The sequence below is a fragment of the Symphodus melops genome (assembly GCF_947650265.1).
Source record: "Symphodus melops genome assembly, chromosome: 4".
Classification (NCBI taxonomy): Eukaryota; Metazoa; Chordata; class Actinopteri; order Labriformes; family Labridae; genus Symphodus; species Symphodus melops.
Window position 1 is genome coordinate 15,476,470 of NC_136694.1, and position 17,698 is coordinate 15,494,167.

Here is a 17,698-nt window from a genome sequence, read left to right on the forward strand (position 1 = left end):
TGATGTGCTGTGTAGGCACCAAGGTGTCAACATATTGATCATTATATTGTTAGGACTTTTCTTTGTTGGCTGAAGTGTCCAATTAGTGAATTTTTCTGTGGCATTTTTAGACAACTGATGGCTGAACAGCTTTAATGAAGTGTTGAAGCCAACTGCTGCATGCCCACACAAAGGAAGAACGGAAATGTCTTCACTAAAACCTCACACACCCACACAAACATACACATACTCATCACAGGCATGCAGCGAGTCCTGTAGAAACTTAATTGGACATACTCCCTTTCTTCTTATTGGTGTTATTGTTAGTGTTTGTGTGCATGTGCGTATACTCACCTCCCGCCACTGTTTGGTTTCAACACCTTGCGTATAGAGCACACACACTGTGAAAAAGTAGAAGATAGGGACAGGAAGATATAATGTTTTGAAAGGTAGAGAAATTGAGAGGCAAAACAGAGAGAGAGACAGTCAGAGAAAGGCAGGCAGGCAAATGGGAAATCAATGTGGAGGGTTTTCGCTCCAGTACAGTGAACAAACAGCCCTGGCACTGTGAAAAGAAGGACAGTTTTCCCAATAAACAAGGCAACAAAACCACATTGACCACAATAAAGATAAACAGGACAAAAATCTTAATTTGGTTAAGGTACTTTATATGCATTATAATAATTTATCCTTTATTAATCCCACGAGGGGAAATTCAGTTTAGACTCTGTCTAATGAACATGAACACACACATAGGCCGAGATACACACTCATGCTCATTCAAAAGGAAGCCAGTATGAGGACAAACACTGAGTCTCTGCGACATACTTACATGGGTCTGATTTGGAGAATGTGTCTTTATCCAGGAGATTTCTGGAAAAAGAAAAAAGGAAATCGTCACTATTGTTGGTCAATGGCAAAGACCCATGTTTATGCTGAACTGTGGCTCTTATCAAGGTCTGAAGCGGTTCGGTTATCTGTTCTGATTTTTGGATTTTATGTGAAGACTCTCATACACACAATAATTTTAGAGTTACACTAAAAACAGGCCACTGCTAACTGAGTATTTTCTAGTTATCTAAGGAGAACTCTCTCTCTCTCTCTCTCTCTCTCTCTCTCTCTCTCTCTCTCTCTCTCTCTCTCTCTCTCCCTCTCTCTCTCTCTCTCTCTCTCTCTCCCTCTCTCTCTCTCTCTCTCTCTCTCTCTCTCTCTCCATCATCACCATTCCCTCTCTGACCATAGAGTCACATGAAACATGCAGCACTTCAAAATCTCAGAATTGTATTAAGCCCTGCACCCTCTGCTAAGCTGAGATGTTCACCCCCACACTTGGCATCAAATGTAACCCATAAGAAATGAAAATAGCTCTGAGATGTAGAAAGAAACAAAGCAGTGGGTGGCAATGTAACATAAGATTACGCTAAAAGTGTCTTTTAGGTTCTGTCTGTATAACTTTACAATAGAAGAATAATTCTTAATTTCAAACATTGTAAAGTTATCTAATGATAAAAGGTTTGAGTGGATAAGTTGCCATGACAACAGAGGAAGCCTGACTTTATACCCCTATACTGTACATGGCTGTACATGGGGTCTTTAAAAGAAATCAACTAGCTTTCTAGAAGTGTACACCTGCAGGTGTAACATGGCTGTAAAAGAGCATACTTTGTCATTGTCCAGGAAGGGAAACAGGCAAGCTTAAATAGAGTGCTATGATAACTACACTGTAATTGCACTTTCACAGCTTATTAAATTCAATACACACATTCAGATCCTTTTCTAATCAATGACTGTAATTTCTTCATTCAGGTAGCCTATTTAGTCCAAAAGGTACAAGAACATGTCCGAAGATATTAGCAAAGCCCAGGTTCTGTCTATAAATCTAAATGATGAGAAAGCCCCTTAAACATGAAACCACAACCATAAAGTTTGGGGCTGCATTCACAATCCTGCATGTACAAATCTGAGCCACTTGATGTGCACAAGCTCATGCTGATTAACACGTTCTCATACTGCCAACTTTGCTGAGTAGCAGGTTAATCAGCACAGAAAATCATGGTGTTTGTCGCATCTTGAACAATTGCTGATTAGCAGCATGTTTTGCGTTTTCTGGCAGCTCATAAATCTCTCCACATTCCAACCACTCACTCCCCTCCTATAGTGGTAATCTATAAGTTCAGTCACACTTTTGCATGAATGTTAGAAAAAAAAAGTTATGCTGTAGAACACTTTTTGTAAGATTTCCCTTTTAGGAGACATTTCATGCTCTTCTTAACACTTACTGATCAGAATGTGTTGTTTGAAAACCTTCCATTTCGGAATTTTTCATTTTAGTTTCCACTTTTTGATCTTTGATTTATAGCCGATTTTAAACATAGATCATATTTCTCATTATATTTTGCTTGTTATATGTGCATTTTAGGTCCATTGATACACATTGAAATTTTTCCCAATGACTCTGCCGATCATAAAAAGACAACTGGTTATCCAGATTTGGTCATAAATCTGTACTTGAACAAGGTTGAGCCAAGAATAAAGTGAGCTGGATTACCTGAATAATAAAAACAAATAATTAAACGTGTACAATTGTAATGTAATTACATTCATCAATAGTTTAGCAATTAACATGACCAACCAAAATTATATAGGAAGTGTTTACAGTAATTCGAAACAGCTCTGAATAAATTTAGTGTAAACTCCAAACCACCTGAGAGGTTTCAATCCTTTTTTCATGCACACTCAAATATACTCCCCTACTCTGTATTTCTGAGCCATATTTGTATGCATTTACTATAAGTCTATCCTCATCTCTCCACCTCAAGAATCCATGTGGCCTCTCCATCGTGCTTGCTTGACCTTTTCATAATGTCTGCCAGAGGCTACTGTGTACCTTACACTCTTACCCCTCATGTTTTCTTTGACTCGCTCACTCTCACTCTGCAGTGACATGAGAGCTCTCACTCAAGGTGCAAGTGCCTGCTGGTTTCTCATGATGCTTGTTTCTTTTCTTTTTTCATTTCCTGTCAGGTTTCTGTTGTCATTAATCTTCAGTTGTGTTCTTTCGTCAGCCTTGGTCTCTTTTGATCTTTTCTCCGCTTCTCTTTTTCTCCAACCCTCCCTTTATACCTTTTGAGAGCCGTTCGAGAAGACAATTACTGATTAAAAGAGAAACAAGAAATCTTGAAATCTAGTTCAAGATTGCAAAGGCAGTAATTTATTGAAGTTGTGTGACTGTCAAAGTGTCTATCTGTCAAATTTAGGCTGGTGAGTTAGAGGTTCCAGGCAGAAGTGTTTTTATACAAATGTGAAACTGAAAATATAATTACATTTGGAATGACTAAGGCAAGCAAATTCAAAAAGTGAATGAAAGCACTGACCTTAAAAGTTATTTCTTCCTTGTCAGACCTAATCAAGTGCTAAAATTAAGTCGAAGAAAAATTGCTGTTTTCAGTCTTTAGTTAATTACAGCCATATGCTCAATATCAATCAAAGTCTGAGGATGTTTCCTTTGCTTTTATTCAATACAGCACTTCTTGAGAGTTGGGTTATTTCAGCTTATAAAGGTTAAGCATTTCCCATCATAAATGTTGTAAAAGAATGAAAAAAATTGTTATAACAGTCACAGAATAAGTGGATACTCAGTAAGAATCAGTCAACAGCATACAGTACACTATCTAAAATGTCATGTTTCCTTTGAATATATGTGCTCAAATAAAAAAGACAAAAGATTGTGCCATTTTGTAGTAAAAGCCAAGCGCTATAACTAGCTTTAGCTAAAATAACCAAAAGCCATAATGCCCTGCATTTCTCATTACACAGCAGACAGTTATCAAGCCAAAGAGGCCCAGCTATCTCTGATTGTATAAACTGAAATTATTTGTCGGCCACATAATGGTGAACCATTCCCTCCCAAAGAAGCTATATGTAACTCTGACATGCAGCATTTAAAATTGGTACTGTGGTCCAAACTCCCAACATTGAAGAGAGCTGTCTGTCTGCCCCCACCTCCCCATACTGTAGTTGATGCACACGTGGGATGCAATGATCCGGACGCTGAAGCTCCCGTGTTTGTAACCAGCTCTGCATTGGTCTTGAAACCTTTCTGCATTCTAGCCTCTCTCCATTTTTCGTAGGCATCACCATTAATTTTACTTTGTTCTGGTAAGGTAGAATCAGTTCTTTTTATCTGAATCAGTTTGCTTTCATACTTCCATCACTGCAACAGCTGTTAGTTTTCTGTTTGCCTCGCAAACAGAGGGGCGTCCAAAATGGACCATGTGGAGGTGCCTTAAAATCGCCTACCTTCTCTGGTCAAAACAGAAATAATTTGTTCAAGACCGGAATCAAAACTCAAAAAGAGGACATACCAGCTACTGCACTCCTGTCAGAGAAACCAGCACTTCAACATAGCACGTTTCCTTAACGTTTTAAGGTGTAGTAAAGGTAATTTTGGTTAGGCGGTATGATTTAATTCAGTAAATATTTTACATTTGGTCCCTTTAATGAAATAGGAAAGGTTCACTAACTCGGTCTACACAGTAAACAACACAACAACTTTAAGTGTTGAAACTCACAATGGCACTGAACATCATTAAGCAAAGTTGTTTCATCATCATCTAAAGGTGGCCTTGACATCACTGGAAGTGTTGGTTTTTGCAAACAAAATACTCATACTACATGATGAGAAGTGATTGCAAGCGTGTGTTAACATTGCAATACTGAAACTCTGATAACTGAAAAATAGTAGAGAGTGCAAACTCTTGATAATTAAGAAGTGTCCTGTTTTTTAAGTTAAAGGAGAAAAGAGAGAGCTCTGGAGACAGGAGGAGAAGGATTTTCTCTCCCCTTCTGAAAATTATGAATTCATACAGTTGGTGTGGGAACTCACCTGACTTTCAATTTATTCTGACTGTAGTGCATCGGATCAAGTTTAAGTCCATCATGCCTTTATAACCACAAGTTAGAAGAAAACTAAAGCCAGGGTGTATAATGTTGACACCAGTGCTGACAATATTCTATGTATAGAAATCAGAGAGGAGCCATTAAGTAAATGTCAGAGTGATCCTTACTGTAATGCCGAATGGAAACCCTGCCTGTGTCGCAGGAGCCAATTAGAGATACAGTATGTGTGGTGTCTTATGATATGACATATTGTAGTGCAACAAAAAAATCAGAAATGTTTGGGCATCCAAAGATTCAACGTGTGCTATATTTATCTTTAATTTGGCAGTTTTCTCGTTCAATGTGTCATAAAAACTGGAAAACCCTATACACTAATGATGATTCCTCATCCTATAGATACTCAACTGCAAGCACAACCAAAATATAGTCAAAGTAACTGTAAAGGGGTTACTCATTTTATTTTAAATACCTTGATGCAGGATATTTTGGTAAATTCCCCCCATCATATTAAAGGAGAAGCATTGTTGTTTAAATGTTCTTCTGTTCTTTGGGTGGAAAACGTTTGCTTGTTGATGTTGCTTTGTAGAACAGAAGCAATAACATTTAAATGTTTCTGGTGTGTTTGGACGATTTGTTTTTGTGTTTGTTTTGTATGTATGCTTTGCAAATATTATCTCCCAAGCGTTCAAGCATCCCACCAATTATCTTAGTATTCTCTTCCTTTCCTTCCTAATTTAGGCGATGTTTTTCTTGCACGCTGGTCTAAAATGAATCAGCCCATATGTTATCCACCCCTGCCTCCTCTCTATCTTTGTCATTTCACCCCTTGTTTATCTATCGCCTGTGCTTTATCCCTCTAATGGTCTCTCCATTATCTGTTGGGTTAAACATAGCCTCATATTGCTTTCATCCCTGAACCTCTGCTCTTCTCTTCCAAACAAATCACTCTGCCAACACTTTCATATTCTTATTTTTTTAGACGTGAGCAGCATCCAGTGTTTAATTACTCAATCCGAGTTGACATCTACATGCCAGAGATCACAGGATCAAATCTCAATGGAAGTTGGAGATGGCGTGAATGTTTGAGAAAAACAATTTTATGTCAGCACCCTCATGAATTATTATAGAAAATACTAATTTTGATTAAAACAGCACTACACTGATGTGATAAAAGTTTTTCTGGCAAAACAAAACAGTTATCCTGGCTGTAGCTTCAGGCAGTCAGTGTTATATATCTGTGTGACTGGAGTTGCCAGTCTGGGGCTCTGACTTGTGTGGGGAGGGGTGCATGAAGTAATGTCATTAATGTATCAATCTCTCTGTATCTGTCTCATTCCTGTCTCCATTTCTACTTCAACTTCTATCGTTGATTGGGAATTTATGTTTTTCAAATCACAAATTGAAAATGCCTTAAGTTTGAATTCAAGGAAATATGAACTGGGTCCATCACCCAGTAAATATATTTGGTATGTTTGTGTTGGATTGAGTGAATAACCTCACATCTTCACCATGGGGAGTACATCCTCTCCACTTTTTAGCTGAGTTATAGTAGAACAACTGTGATTTGGTCCACTCAGTCCTCTGGGAGAGCTTTAAGAGTTGTGTTTCTACCTGTCCATGAATGGTAGTAAAATAGGCTGTTTATACTTTCTATCAAATAATCTTTACAATATTTTCTGTAGAGCATGATAGTGAGCATTCTGTTACTATAGCAATGTTTTTCATGAAGAATTGTATCCATGTTATTCCCAGTCCACAGAGTGAGCGATAAGCTTTTTAGTTTTCATGCAGCTGATTGTTTGACAGCTTTAATATATTCATAAAAACTAAGAAAACACACATATGGCACTCAGTTTAATTTCATTACAAAACAATGCCATGGAAACAAAACAAATTATACATATTGACAGCTTAATTAAACATTATTTTAACTACAAAAACACTGCAACATGGGGAAATTCTAAACAACTTATTTGCACTTACTACGCAGGCATCATTTTCTGCTGCCTTTAAAGAATGAAGAATAATTGTTGCCATTAAATAATTTAAAGTTTCCATTTTCTGGTGAGTTCTTTGTAAAGCTAGTGCTCTACATCACAGACAAAACGTATTATCCACAGCTCACTTAATTAGAGGGCTAAATTATCTCAGTTTCCCCTTTCTTTAAAATGTATTAGAAAGCATGAATCAGTATGAGTTGATTGACATCTCGTTTCTAAAAAAGCCCATCTGCTATATGACCTCTACTGTATAACCCCATAAGATGTGATATCCTAATAACAATGGACGAGTAACCATTTGTTAGGCACCATTAGTCCTCATGTGCTACCCAAACTGCATTTGTTAGAAACAAGCATTGAAAAGAAAAACCTGTTTCTAATGAAGATAGTATCTTAGAGAGAGCCTTGGTGTTGGGAGAAGGACAGGATCATGAGGTTGTTAATATGTGTGAACAAGAATGCTTTTTGCAATATATAGTTCCAAAGCCCTGCAACAAGACTCCAACCATTGTGTTGCCATTGTTTTAATTGAGGTTAATAAAAATGTAAATTCTCAAATGGTTAACCTCAGTGGCAGAAAAAAACAGACTTTTATTAGAGACAGCTTTTATTCCTTATCGCAGCGGCCATGGGATCAAATCTGGCGTTGGCACTTCTGCACATTCTACTTCCAACGTTTACTGTCTCACTTCAGCTGTCCTATCTAATAAATAAAGGGGTGGGGGTCTTTTTGCCTTTTCGAAAGCAGCTTTAAATGTGTCTCTTAAAACAAAAATACACTTTTCACCAGGGCATCACAACAAACACCACATAGCATGAAATATTTAAAATATGTCACTATATTTGCATTAGGTGTTGCATAATCCATTTCAAAGGGATCAGCAATACTACCGGGATTTCAAACTAACTTGCTGAAACATAACTGCATGTGTATGTAAATGAGGTTATGAAAAGATCTGAGATGCGCAGAAGCAACGGAGGCAGGGCTTTTTAGTATGTGTGTCTCTGTGCGCAAGGGAATTGGTGAAATCAAGAGAGAAGGAGTGTGAGGGGGGTAAAAATCAAATGTAGGAACAAAAAAAGGTGGGAAGGAAATGTGCATCAGAGAATGGGGGAGAGAGAGAGGTTGAAAAAGAGAAGAGGAGGAGTGAGGGAGAGAGAAATTCAGTCCTCAGAGATCAGATCAGAAATAAGCAGACACTGTAACAGAGTTTGTTCTGCAGGGGGAGAGGGAAACAAGAAGCCCCTGTTAGACAGCCTTTATTTACAGAGATCTGACCCAAGCTGTAGCAATTAGACGACTCCCTGCCTTTAAACCTGCAGGATGTCCACACATGCTCGTATTATATCTCTTCTTTTTAAGACATGTTTCAAGAAATTTGAGATGATTAGATATTGCGCTTGGAAAAGAGCACATGTCAGCATAAGTTGGCTGCTACAGGCTAATGATAAAATGTTGGTTGCTCAAAGAGTTCACTTAAAAGAAGACTGCTTACTCTTGCAGGGATTCTAGAGGCATTCATTTATTTACAAGATGCACGTTTGGTATTTTGTACACATTGAATAAATATTTATCACACTGTGAGGACTGGTTTAAAGTCTGTACTTAAGTTTCATGGAAACCACTGTGCCTATAGCCGACATCCTGCATCATATACAAAATCAATGATTCTAACACATTATTCCATGGAAATCAAAATCCAAGAAAAACAAGTGAACTGTATACTATGTTTGTTTTGAGGATGAAAGGTTTCCATCGGGGGTTTATTTTCTGTTGAAGGAGGCCAGTTTGTGGGTGTAGAATGATTCTATAGTGTATTCATACAGCACAGGCACTGTGATTGACCTCTTGCTTGCTCACAGCAAAGAACAACTAAGGCTAGGGGAAGCTGTGTGTGTGTGTGTGTGTGTGTGTGTGTGTGTGTGTGTGTGTGTGTGTGTGTGTGTGTGTGTGTGTGTGTGTGTGTGTGTGTGTGTGTGTGTGTGTGTGTGTGTGTGTGTGTGTGTGTGTGTAGGTGTGTTTGTATGTGTGTGCATATTTGTGTGTGTGCGGTTGTCTGGATATGTATTGCCTGCAGTATGACGGAATGGAATGGATGTGATGGATCTAATCAGATCTTGCATTATATACTGCAATCTTGTTCCTTTGGAACTAAAACCTTGACATGTTCCTACATGAAACAGACAAAGTAGTTTAACACAGTGAAGCATTTATCAGCTTAAGTGACCAGCATTTCTTGGAAACTGCTTTTTACCCAGTCTTGGTGGCTGAGTCCATAATTCCCAAAGAATCAATTTGCTGACCTACATCATTCAGATTCACAGAAAACCATGCAAACATGTTAAACATTATTACTGTTTGACGTTATATCTCATATCTGCCTCGTGTTAATTTCTCTCTACCTTAGCCGAACAGTTATAGCTGTTTCTGATGCAAAGCCAACATATCCAATTGTATTTATTTCAAAATAAGTAGAGAAACAAGGGATGTGTAACTCTTATTGTGAAGCAGTCACAGGAAGTGCCATGCATGTGTTGCATTTTTATAGTAACAAAGGCATCATAATTGTTGGGTAATGTATATAATCACTTTAGCATATATTAATGGTATGTGTCAAAAACTGATATAAGGAGAAGAAGACACATGAAACTCAGGACTTCATCATGAATTAATTAAATGATTGAATTTATTAATCACGATAAAAAGCTGAAATTCAATCATCAGTTGTTGTTAATCGCAATTTGAATCACTTGTATCACTCCTAATATTTAGCATTTTAAAAGCTGTTAATAGACTTTTATTTTGAATGTTTGTACTTTCTGAAGCTAAGGGTACTTTGCTTCCTGTTAGAATACAAACCTGTATAAGGTTGTGCTAAAAAGGAACTGATTTTATTTTGTAGGAATTTTGGGGAAGGAAAAAAAACTGAGAAACTACTTAAGTTATATTCTGAAAGCCTGATACATTTGAGACTTTCATCCTGCAGTGACAATTTGTCACCCAAGAAAAGCAAAAAACAGGCTGTTTTTTTCAAGGCCACTGGAGCTGGGATTTATTGTAATATGAAGGTTATCCTTACTCTTTAGTGACAAAGTGTTTCCTGTGAGACCAAATTAAATAGATGTTTGGTAGCATTTGATGACAGATGCATGGAGAGGTTAATGAGTAGGGAGGCTGGAGAAGCAAGGTAAAAAGACGGAAGAGCTAAGAGAGGGAAGATGAAACAAGCATATGGGGGAGGAAGAAAAGAGGTAACACAGAAGAAGTAACAGAAAAAATGTGGAGGTGGAAGAATGAGGATAATCTGTTTATAGGAGCGGCAGAGGAGCGTTGGGTAAAGCATTATGCAGCAGTGTTATTAAAGCTGGAAGAAAACCCCTCCAGTTTATCATTGTCTTATCATTTGTATTTTCTTATTATTTCCCTGCCTTACTTTTGTGCTAATAACATTATAATGAATGCATCACTAAACATCCAAATATTACTGCAAATGATGCTATGTAATCCATTTTACTGTGGTGAGCAGCATCGTTTCAGGGATGTATCTTTCATCATCTCCATACATCTTCACTGTAGTGCTGGCATAGATTTAGTGTCGGATCGATGGCATAACCAGGCAGGATCTTTTTTTCCCACCAGCTACTGAATTATTCAGGCCAGGACTTCCTCTGGGAGTTCCCTGCTCAGCCTGCCAGGCAGAGACAGAGAGCTCGCAGCTTGGCAGGGAAGCTGCAGGATCATGACAAAAATTCCCAAAAGCATAAGTTTTGCCATCATCCAAGTCATCATAGGTCAGAAAATGAACACTATTAAAAACTGAAACATACTGTATGCCCTAAACCCTGAAAAACTGTTGTGCTTTGATCATTTATAGTCTGCATTATCTGAATTTGTGTGAGCTACAGGATTTTATCATTTAAGATACAGTAAAAAGTATTATACATCAATGTATGCACCGATTCAAATACTTGCTATTGAAAAACTTCCAGCAGCTTGCCTTAGCGAGCACAGCCAGAAACTTTAGATGAAGGTAAAATGGAAATAATTGTGAGTCTGTAATGAAAAAAAAATGTCCAAAGAGTTTAAGCTTTGAAAGTGCTTTAAAGTAGGTCAGTGCCAATAGTGGTGGTGTCAGTGAAATAGGACACTGTAGAGACCAGACCTCATTGTCAAATTTACAACCTTAACACTTTTTGTTAAGGTTTACACAAAAGATCATTGCTAAATTAAAATGATGTGTCAATGCAAACTTGTAAGTTCAAACTGGAAAAAATTAACTCTGGTTAAAAGCCCCAATGGTAAAATATTCCCATGCTTTCTTTACCTACCCCCCAGACAGGCTCATTAAGTCAATGAGATACTGTACTTGCTGACTAAAAGTTTTGGGACACTGTGTTTTTATTCTGCAGTGCTGTTGGCTAAATGCTTGTGAAATTATCCACACCAAGATTCTGATATTCATCAAAAAAAGATTAGGGCCTTCCTAATTACAAAATACTTGTTAAACAAATGTTTTAAGAAAAAGTCTTATGTCATTATAGTTGGTCATCAAAATCAGTATTATTCCTCCTCTGCATATCTTAAATGTCTTGTTGACCAACGACTCAGTATTAACTTGACCAAACTGGGGAAATAACATTTCAACAGATCAACATTGCCAACCCTTCAGTCACACTGCTCCCACAGCCAAACACCCCCAGATATACCCTCAAAAATGGAGGGGTTACTGCTTATGCTTACTGTTTATGAAGACTTGCAACTGTGGAAATAAAAGCAAATTTAAAGGCTTTTGGCCAATAATACCAGGATTTTAAAGTTGCAGCAGGAGTAATACCTTGTTCAGAGGACTCCGTTGTTTTGAAAGCCAACACAGAAATGTATTTACAGCTTTAGTTACAGTCATTTTTTAAAAATCAAAATCCTTAGCAATAACTGTCCTTAACCATCACAAATGCAATCACATGATTATGAATACAGCAAAGACAACAAGTTATGCACTGCCACACACATAAACACACGCACGTACAAAAACAAGCCTGTTTTCCCTGTGGGGTTGGAAGCTCTATAATCAAATCCAGTTAACTCACCCACACAATTTTCACACCACTCCGGCTTTGCTACACAACACAGGACCATCATCCCAAAATCAATCCTTCCTGTACACAGAAAGTCAGAATTCTCTCGTCTGCTTGTCTACTTATCACTTAAACAAGTTGCTGACTATCCTGACAAAACAGCCGTTGTAGCCAATGATGACATCAGGACATTTTAATTCATTTCAGTCTCATGTTTCTAAAAATGTGTAAATTGAATCTGATGTTTTCTGGGAACTTTTAAGGAACCACAGGTACAACACATCAGGAATTTTTCTAAATTAGTTGTCATATCAAATTTGCTGAACCAATGACATGACTTTTTGGGGGAAGTATCATACTGTGTAGATTGACACAACTCCAATAAATGTATACATTTTCAGTTTCAAAATAATGCTTGATGCCTTACACTAAAAACCCCTTTAACATAAACATCTCACGATTGAATTGGACACATTTCGAAAATGGTGGTGTAGTACATTGTTTCTGCACACGAGCTTCATCAGATGCCAACAGGGAGAAATCTTGCTGGCTCCAAACCCGAGGCCATATACCTGCAGCAAGCTGGGCTCATTAGCGGAAGCAGATTCTAATTTTAGGCCCCACAGACTCAAATTAGCAACACCATGTCAGGAAAAATGTGTTTGAATAAGCATGGTGCAATTACTGGTAAGCTTAAGATTCCTAAGAAAGTGCCACATTTGCAATGAAATTTGCAGAATTGTTTGTATCCAGCAAGCTCAATCAGGAGTATCCCAGCACCTGTGTTGCTGGCAATCCCTGTCATGTCATTTAAAACAAATTAGATCCTTGAATTTGATGAGGGTACATCTCTTGCTGTGGACGGGGTCCCAGTGAGGATGAAAAGGGCTCATCTTTCTAATAACCAGGTGATGTTAGCTGTCCACAGCTGTGACTCATTTTCCTAAATAGCACCGACTGAGAGCTATTAAGCTCCCATTACTCCATCACATATGCCGAGGACAGATGCTTCAATTGCTGCACAATGGGTGCAAGTCATGCTGCTAAATGACTCTTCGTTCACCTGTCTTGTTTATCAGAAGGTTATAATCCACAGAGGTTAAGAGCATTGCATGTTAGAGTAACATTTTCTGAGAACAAACAAAATATTTGACAGGTAAGTCTTTGAGTTGACTTTAGAAACTAAAATTACATTTCGCAGCTGAAAAATGAAAAGTGAATTGATTAAGGTAGGTGGTTTAGAAATGCAATTTCACAAATATCTCACATGTTCAAAGTCCTTTCAGTGAGTCATTGCTGCACAGGGAGCAAACCAATTTGCAATTTGGAGAATTAATGTACTTGCATTCACTGCTCTGAACAGTACAGAAAATACATTGAAAAGCCAATAATCAACGGACTCGTGCCCAGCTCTGCCCATACCTATACTGGTATATTGATAGTAACACTAAGTTGAATCTGGTATCAGCCTCCAATACTGAATAGAGTATTCACTCTGTGATTGTGAATTGTTTGTTTTAGTGATTTTTACATTTTGGATTTACATTTTCTTTCCTCTCAAGCTTTGATGTCATGTGAAGCACATTGAATTGCCTTGTTGTTTAAGTATACTTTATAAATAAACATGTTTCTCCTTGAAAGTATTTGGGACACAGAAGAAAAGAGTTTGTTTAAGTCAATGAAATATTGTGGAAGGGGATTCTCTGTTTTCGCTCTGTGGATTCTCTTATTTATCCTCAGAGTGAGGACAAGATTTCAAAGAATGTTTCTTCTTATTTGTAGCCTTAACATGACAATGAGCTTTACTTGTGTCCAAGGCCAATTATTAGCATGTGATAAAAAGTGAACTACAGACTCATACAAGAAACAAAAACCTTTGGCCCAAATCAAATCAATTAGGTTTTATTTTACAACCCCTTTCATACAAATCTAATGCAATTCAAAGTGCTTTACAGCAGAATGGATTTATAAGAATGGGATTTTTTAAAGGATTAATTTATGGGATTTTATATCTTCATTCAGATAGGACAGTGGATAGACTCCAAAACTGTGGAGAGAAAGACCATATCAACCCATAGTAACATTCAACACAGACATTTTGCTGTTAACCTAGAGTTGCTACCATTAGCAACACCTTGCAAACCAATTTGACTGTTTTCTGACAGTTTTCTGACCTTTACACTACAGTAGTCTGTGAATCTGAATTTAACTAAGTAGGATAATAGTAATTAGGAACATTTGTCATTTTAAAACAGATTGAAATTCATTTCTCTCTATGAACTTAAACCAAACCATCAGCGTAAAGATTGACATCTACATAGTTGTATTTTTATTGACTGGAACCACTGCTGCAGGGTAGGTGTTAAAGTGGTAAATAGCACACTGTAGAAACATTTCTTTTCCACATTTCCACAATTATTATTATTTTAGGTCAGTAAATCAAGTTACAAACATTATGTTCCATGGGTAATGCAAGTTACATGTGTTGATACCCATTCAATGAAGTCCAGTGACTGCATGTACACACACATAGCATGAACACTGGTCTTCTAGGTGAAGATCTTGTGTTGTATCCTGTCATTCCAGCCAGACTCATTTCTACTTTGATTTTGTAGCTTCCTATTAGCATGAGAGAGCATGCACGGTTCTCTTTATATAGTTGGAACAGCAAGAACAGGAGATTTTGCTCAGGTGGCACTCCATTTTCACAGCCCTTCAGCGATAAATTTGACTTTGTCTTTCCATGATTCCTCTGCTCTTTTCAGTGAGTCGGCGAGCCTGTCAGCTAGAGAATGCAGATCAAAAGCCATGTTTCAGCCTCTCAGCCACCAAAGCCAGCATGACAGAGAACCATCATTAACACACACAGAGAGCACTCCCCTTCTTCCTTTGGACTTAACTTCACTTATGTTCAGCCGCTGTCTATTGCAGCCTTACTAGGGCTCGTTTTCTTTTTCAGGAGATTCTCTCACTCGGCCGTATAAGAGCTGAAAGATGCAAGCTTGTGTGTGTGGAGGGAAGGATTTGACGGCTACAGGAATAAGACAGTTAACACTCAGCTGCAGAGCTGACAGAACTGATTATAGTCATTCCTGTGTTAAGATGCTGACAACTGAACAGTGCTGCTGTCAGGGCTGTAGGGGATTATTGGGTGTTGGGTGAAGGATAACAATCTGCCTCTTTGTTGTATCATAGTAATGAGAGAAGAATTAAAAAAAATAAGGTTAAAGTATTGGTGATTAAATTTTCTTTTTTCATCAATATAAAACAATGCAGTAAGGGAAATATAGCTTTAAAGTAGGACACAAGCTGTTGACATAAACACGTTTATAATCTTTTCAGCAGCCCACAGTCCACTTTATTGATTTACTGAAAGCATGAGTCACTTTCTATCCATCAGTGTACACCAAACTCTGAAAAGAAGGCATTTAAAAAGAGAAGAAGCCGCATTTAAAGGTGAAAGATAGTAAACGGTGCTCAGAAAGGATGTCTGCTGTCAACAATGCACTCATCCAAGGTGTCTGTAAGTAAGTAACAGAGTCTAAAATCATTGATTGGGGCGGCCAGGTTAGGAGAAGAGTGCTTCTTGTTAAGAAATTCAAATATGTCAGCTTCACACAAATACACAATTTGCTCTCTGTTCTAAATAAACAGAAATACCTGTTGTAAGCACAAATAACAACAAAGATTTATTGTTAATGTGTGCTGCCTCTCAGTCTCCCAAATGTGCTTAATTTCTGTTTAAAACTGGCATAAAACACCCACCAGTGACCACACAGCTGTCTACTGACTTTCTGCAAACAGTAGAGGTGGAAGAGAAAAAGTTGTGAGCTGCTATCAACAGATTTTGTGTAATGGTTATCATGAGGCTGCAGGACTCAGAAAGAGAGAGAGTGAGAGAGTGCAGCAGAAAGCCCGGTATGTGGTGATACGCTACATTAATAACACTGCAGCTTATGCTGAATAAAACTGTATGAAGGAAAAGGAAGAAGGAAAAAGACCTATGACCTGAATAAAAAAAATAATTGCACAATTGAAGACTAAAATTACATTAAAAATAAACACATTACCTTTATACGCAGAGGATTTCCCCTGTGTGTGTGCGCGTGTGTGCGTCTCGTGTGTACAGGTTTTGGCCCAGTAGAGGCAGTAGTGTGAAGTCCCCGATGGTTGCACAAAGTGTAGAGCCAAACATTTCAACATCTTTGTCTTTCATTAAACATTGCATGTTTCTCCACAGATGTCAAATCAGTTCTTTACTTTGGTCTTACCTGATTGATTGATCATTTTATAATGGCCTCTCTGCCAGTTCTCTCTATTTCTGTTTTTTTTCCCTTGCACTTATCTCCTTTTTCGAAACTTAAAACAGCTGAAATAGCATAATCTGATGTATTTACCCTCCCTTTAACAGAGACAACACATTATTTTCTTGTACAATGCCTAATTGTTGGTGGTGGACTCAGAGGGCAGAACTAAACACCTAGCGATAGGAGTGACCCACCTGTGGGAGGTGTTAAAGCCCTTTCTGATATTTTGTTTGAGCACACAGTTTCTGAAAAGTGGAGCGGGCAAAAGAAGGAGACTATAGACTTGTCTCATAATTGGAGGGTTTGTTGACAGGCTAGGGGCATATATTCCTTTTTGGAGAACATACAAAAATGTACTTTGTATATAATGTGACTTTTAGAGAGTTTGAAGGCTCTCATAAAAGGCTGTATGAGAGAGTTGTGGGCACATAGACAAGCATGGGGAATATGTAGCTAACAAAGACGAATTGACATTTTTAAAGAACAAAAGGTATTTGGCTAGCATTGGCAAAAAAGAAAAGGTTGGCGTATAAACAAGCACAGTTCTGTATGCATTCTATAGCATGAAATAACCAAGGGTTACAAGTTAATTATATTCCTTTGGTTATGCATGTTATGCATAACATTTGAGCTTATATAAGACTTATATAACTTATAAGAGTCTATTATTTTATTTCTTAAATGATTGAGATTTCGAAATTCATTTTTTACAGGCGCCATTGTGTAGCTGTTAGTGTCACTTCATTCAAGTAGTTCCTTTTCTCCAGCACTTGGATTTATTTTTAAGCATCATCATTCTTTCTTCTTCTAATTTATTGCTTTTGCTCACATTTTATGGAAATGTTGCATCACATAAATGACTGAAAAACAGCTCCTGTGCTGCTGCTGATAGTCGAACTTCATCACCTGCTTAGAGCTGAATTCTTGCCTATCACTGTCTGTTGATTTCTCTCTTAACACATCAGCATCTTATTTGCATTTCTTTAAAAATGTATCTTCCCGTTCTCCAATGCAATAATGAGTATGCCCACACCCATATATTCCTCATTGCAGTCTGTCTTTGTTTATCACTTCCTCTACGTCCACACTATCTCTATCTCTCTCTCTCTTTTTGTCTCTACACTTTACTTTCCAGCTAAAGTCAATTATACTGTGTGACATGAAACAGTGCCTATACTGTTGTGCTACAAATTTACTGGCAGCATACTGTGTGAGAGCTAGAGGGGGGCACAGAGAGAGGTTTATATCCTTGTGATTGTGGTGACGGTCATCTGAAAGAAAATAATGCTGTTGTTTGCAAACCTGAGCTTGTGTTTAATATCCCACATCTTTCTATCGTTAAAAAAGCTTTGATGATTTTAGCTACATTTTCACACCGGAACCTAGAGAGAGGTGATGTGCAAGAGCAAGAGAAATCCAAGTGTTGATGAATCGTGT

At 37.8% G+C, this 17,698-nt stretch overlaps 1 protein-coding gene across 2 annotated transcripts in view; it reads right to left on the reverse strand.

Moving 5' to 3' along the window:
- The window catches only part of LOC306822038 (copine-8-like), a 113,376-nt gene that overhangs the window by 88,817 nt on the left and 6,861 nt on the right, over positions 1-17,698 (reverse strand). For both annotated transcript variants that reach the window (XM_079340753.1, XM_079340752.1), the window contains exons 3-4: positions 812-852; positions 334-380 (exon numbers count right to left, since the gene is read on the reverse strand). In XM_079340753.1, the coding sequence (XP_079196879.1) occupies positions 334-380; positions 812-852 (88 nt within the window). The remainder of the gene's footprint in view (positions 1-333; positions 381-811; positions 853-17,698) is intronic.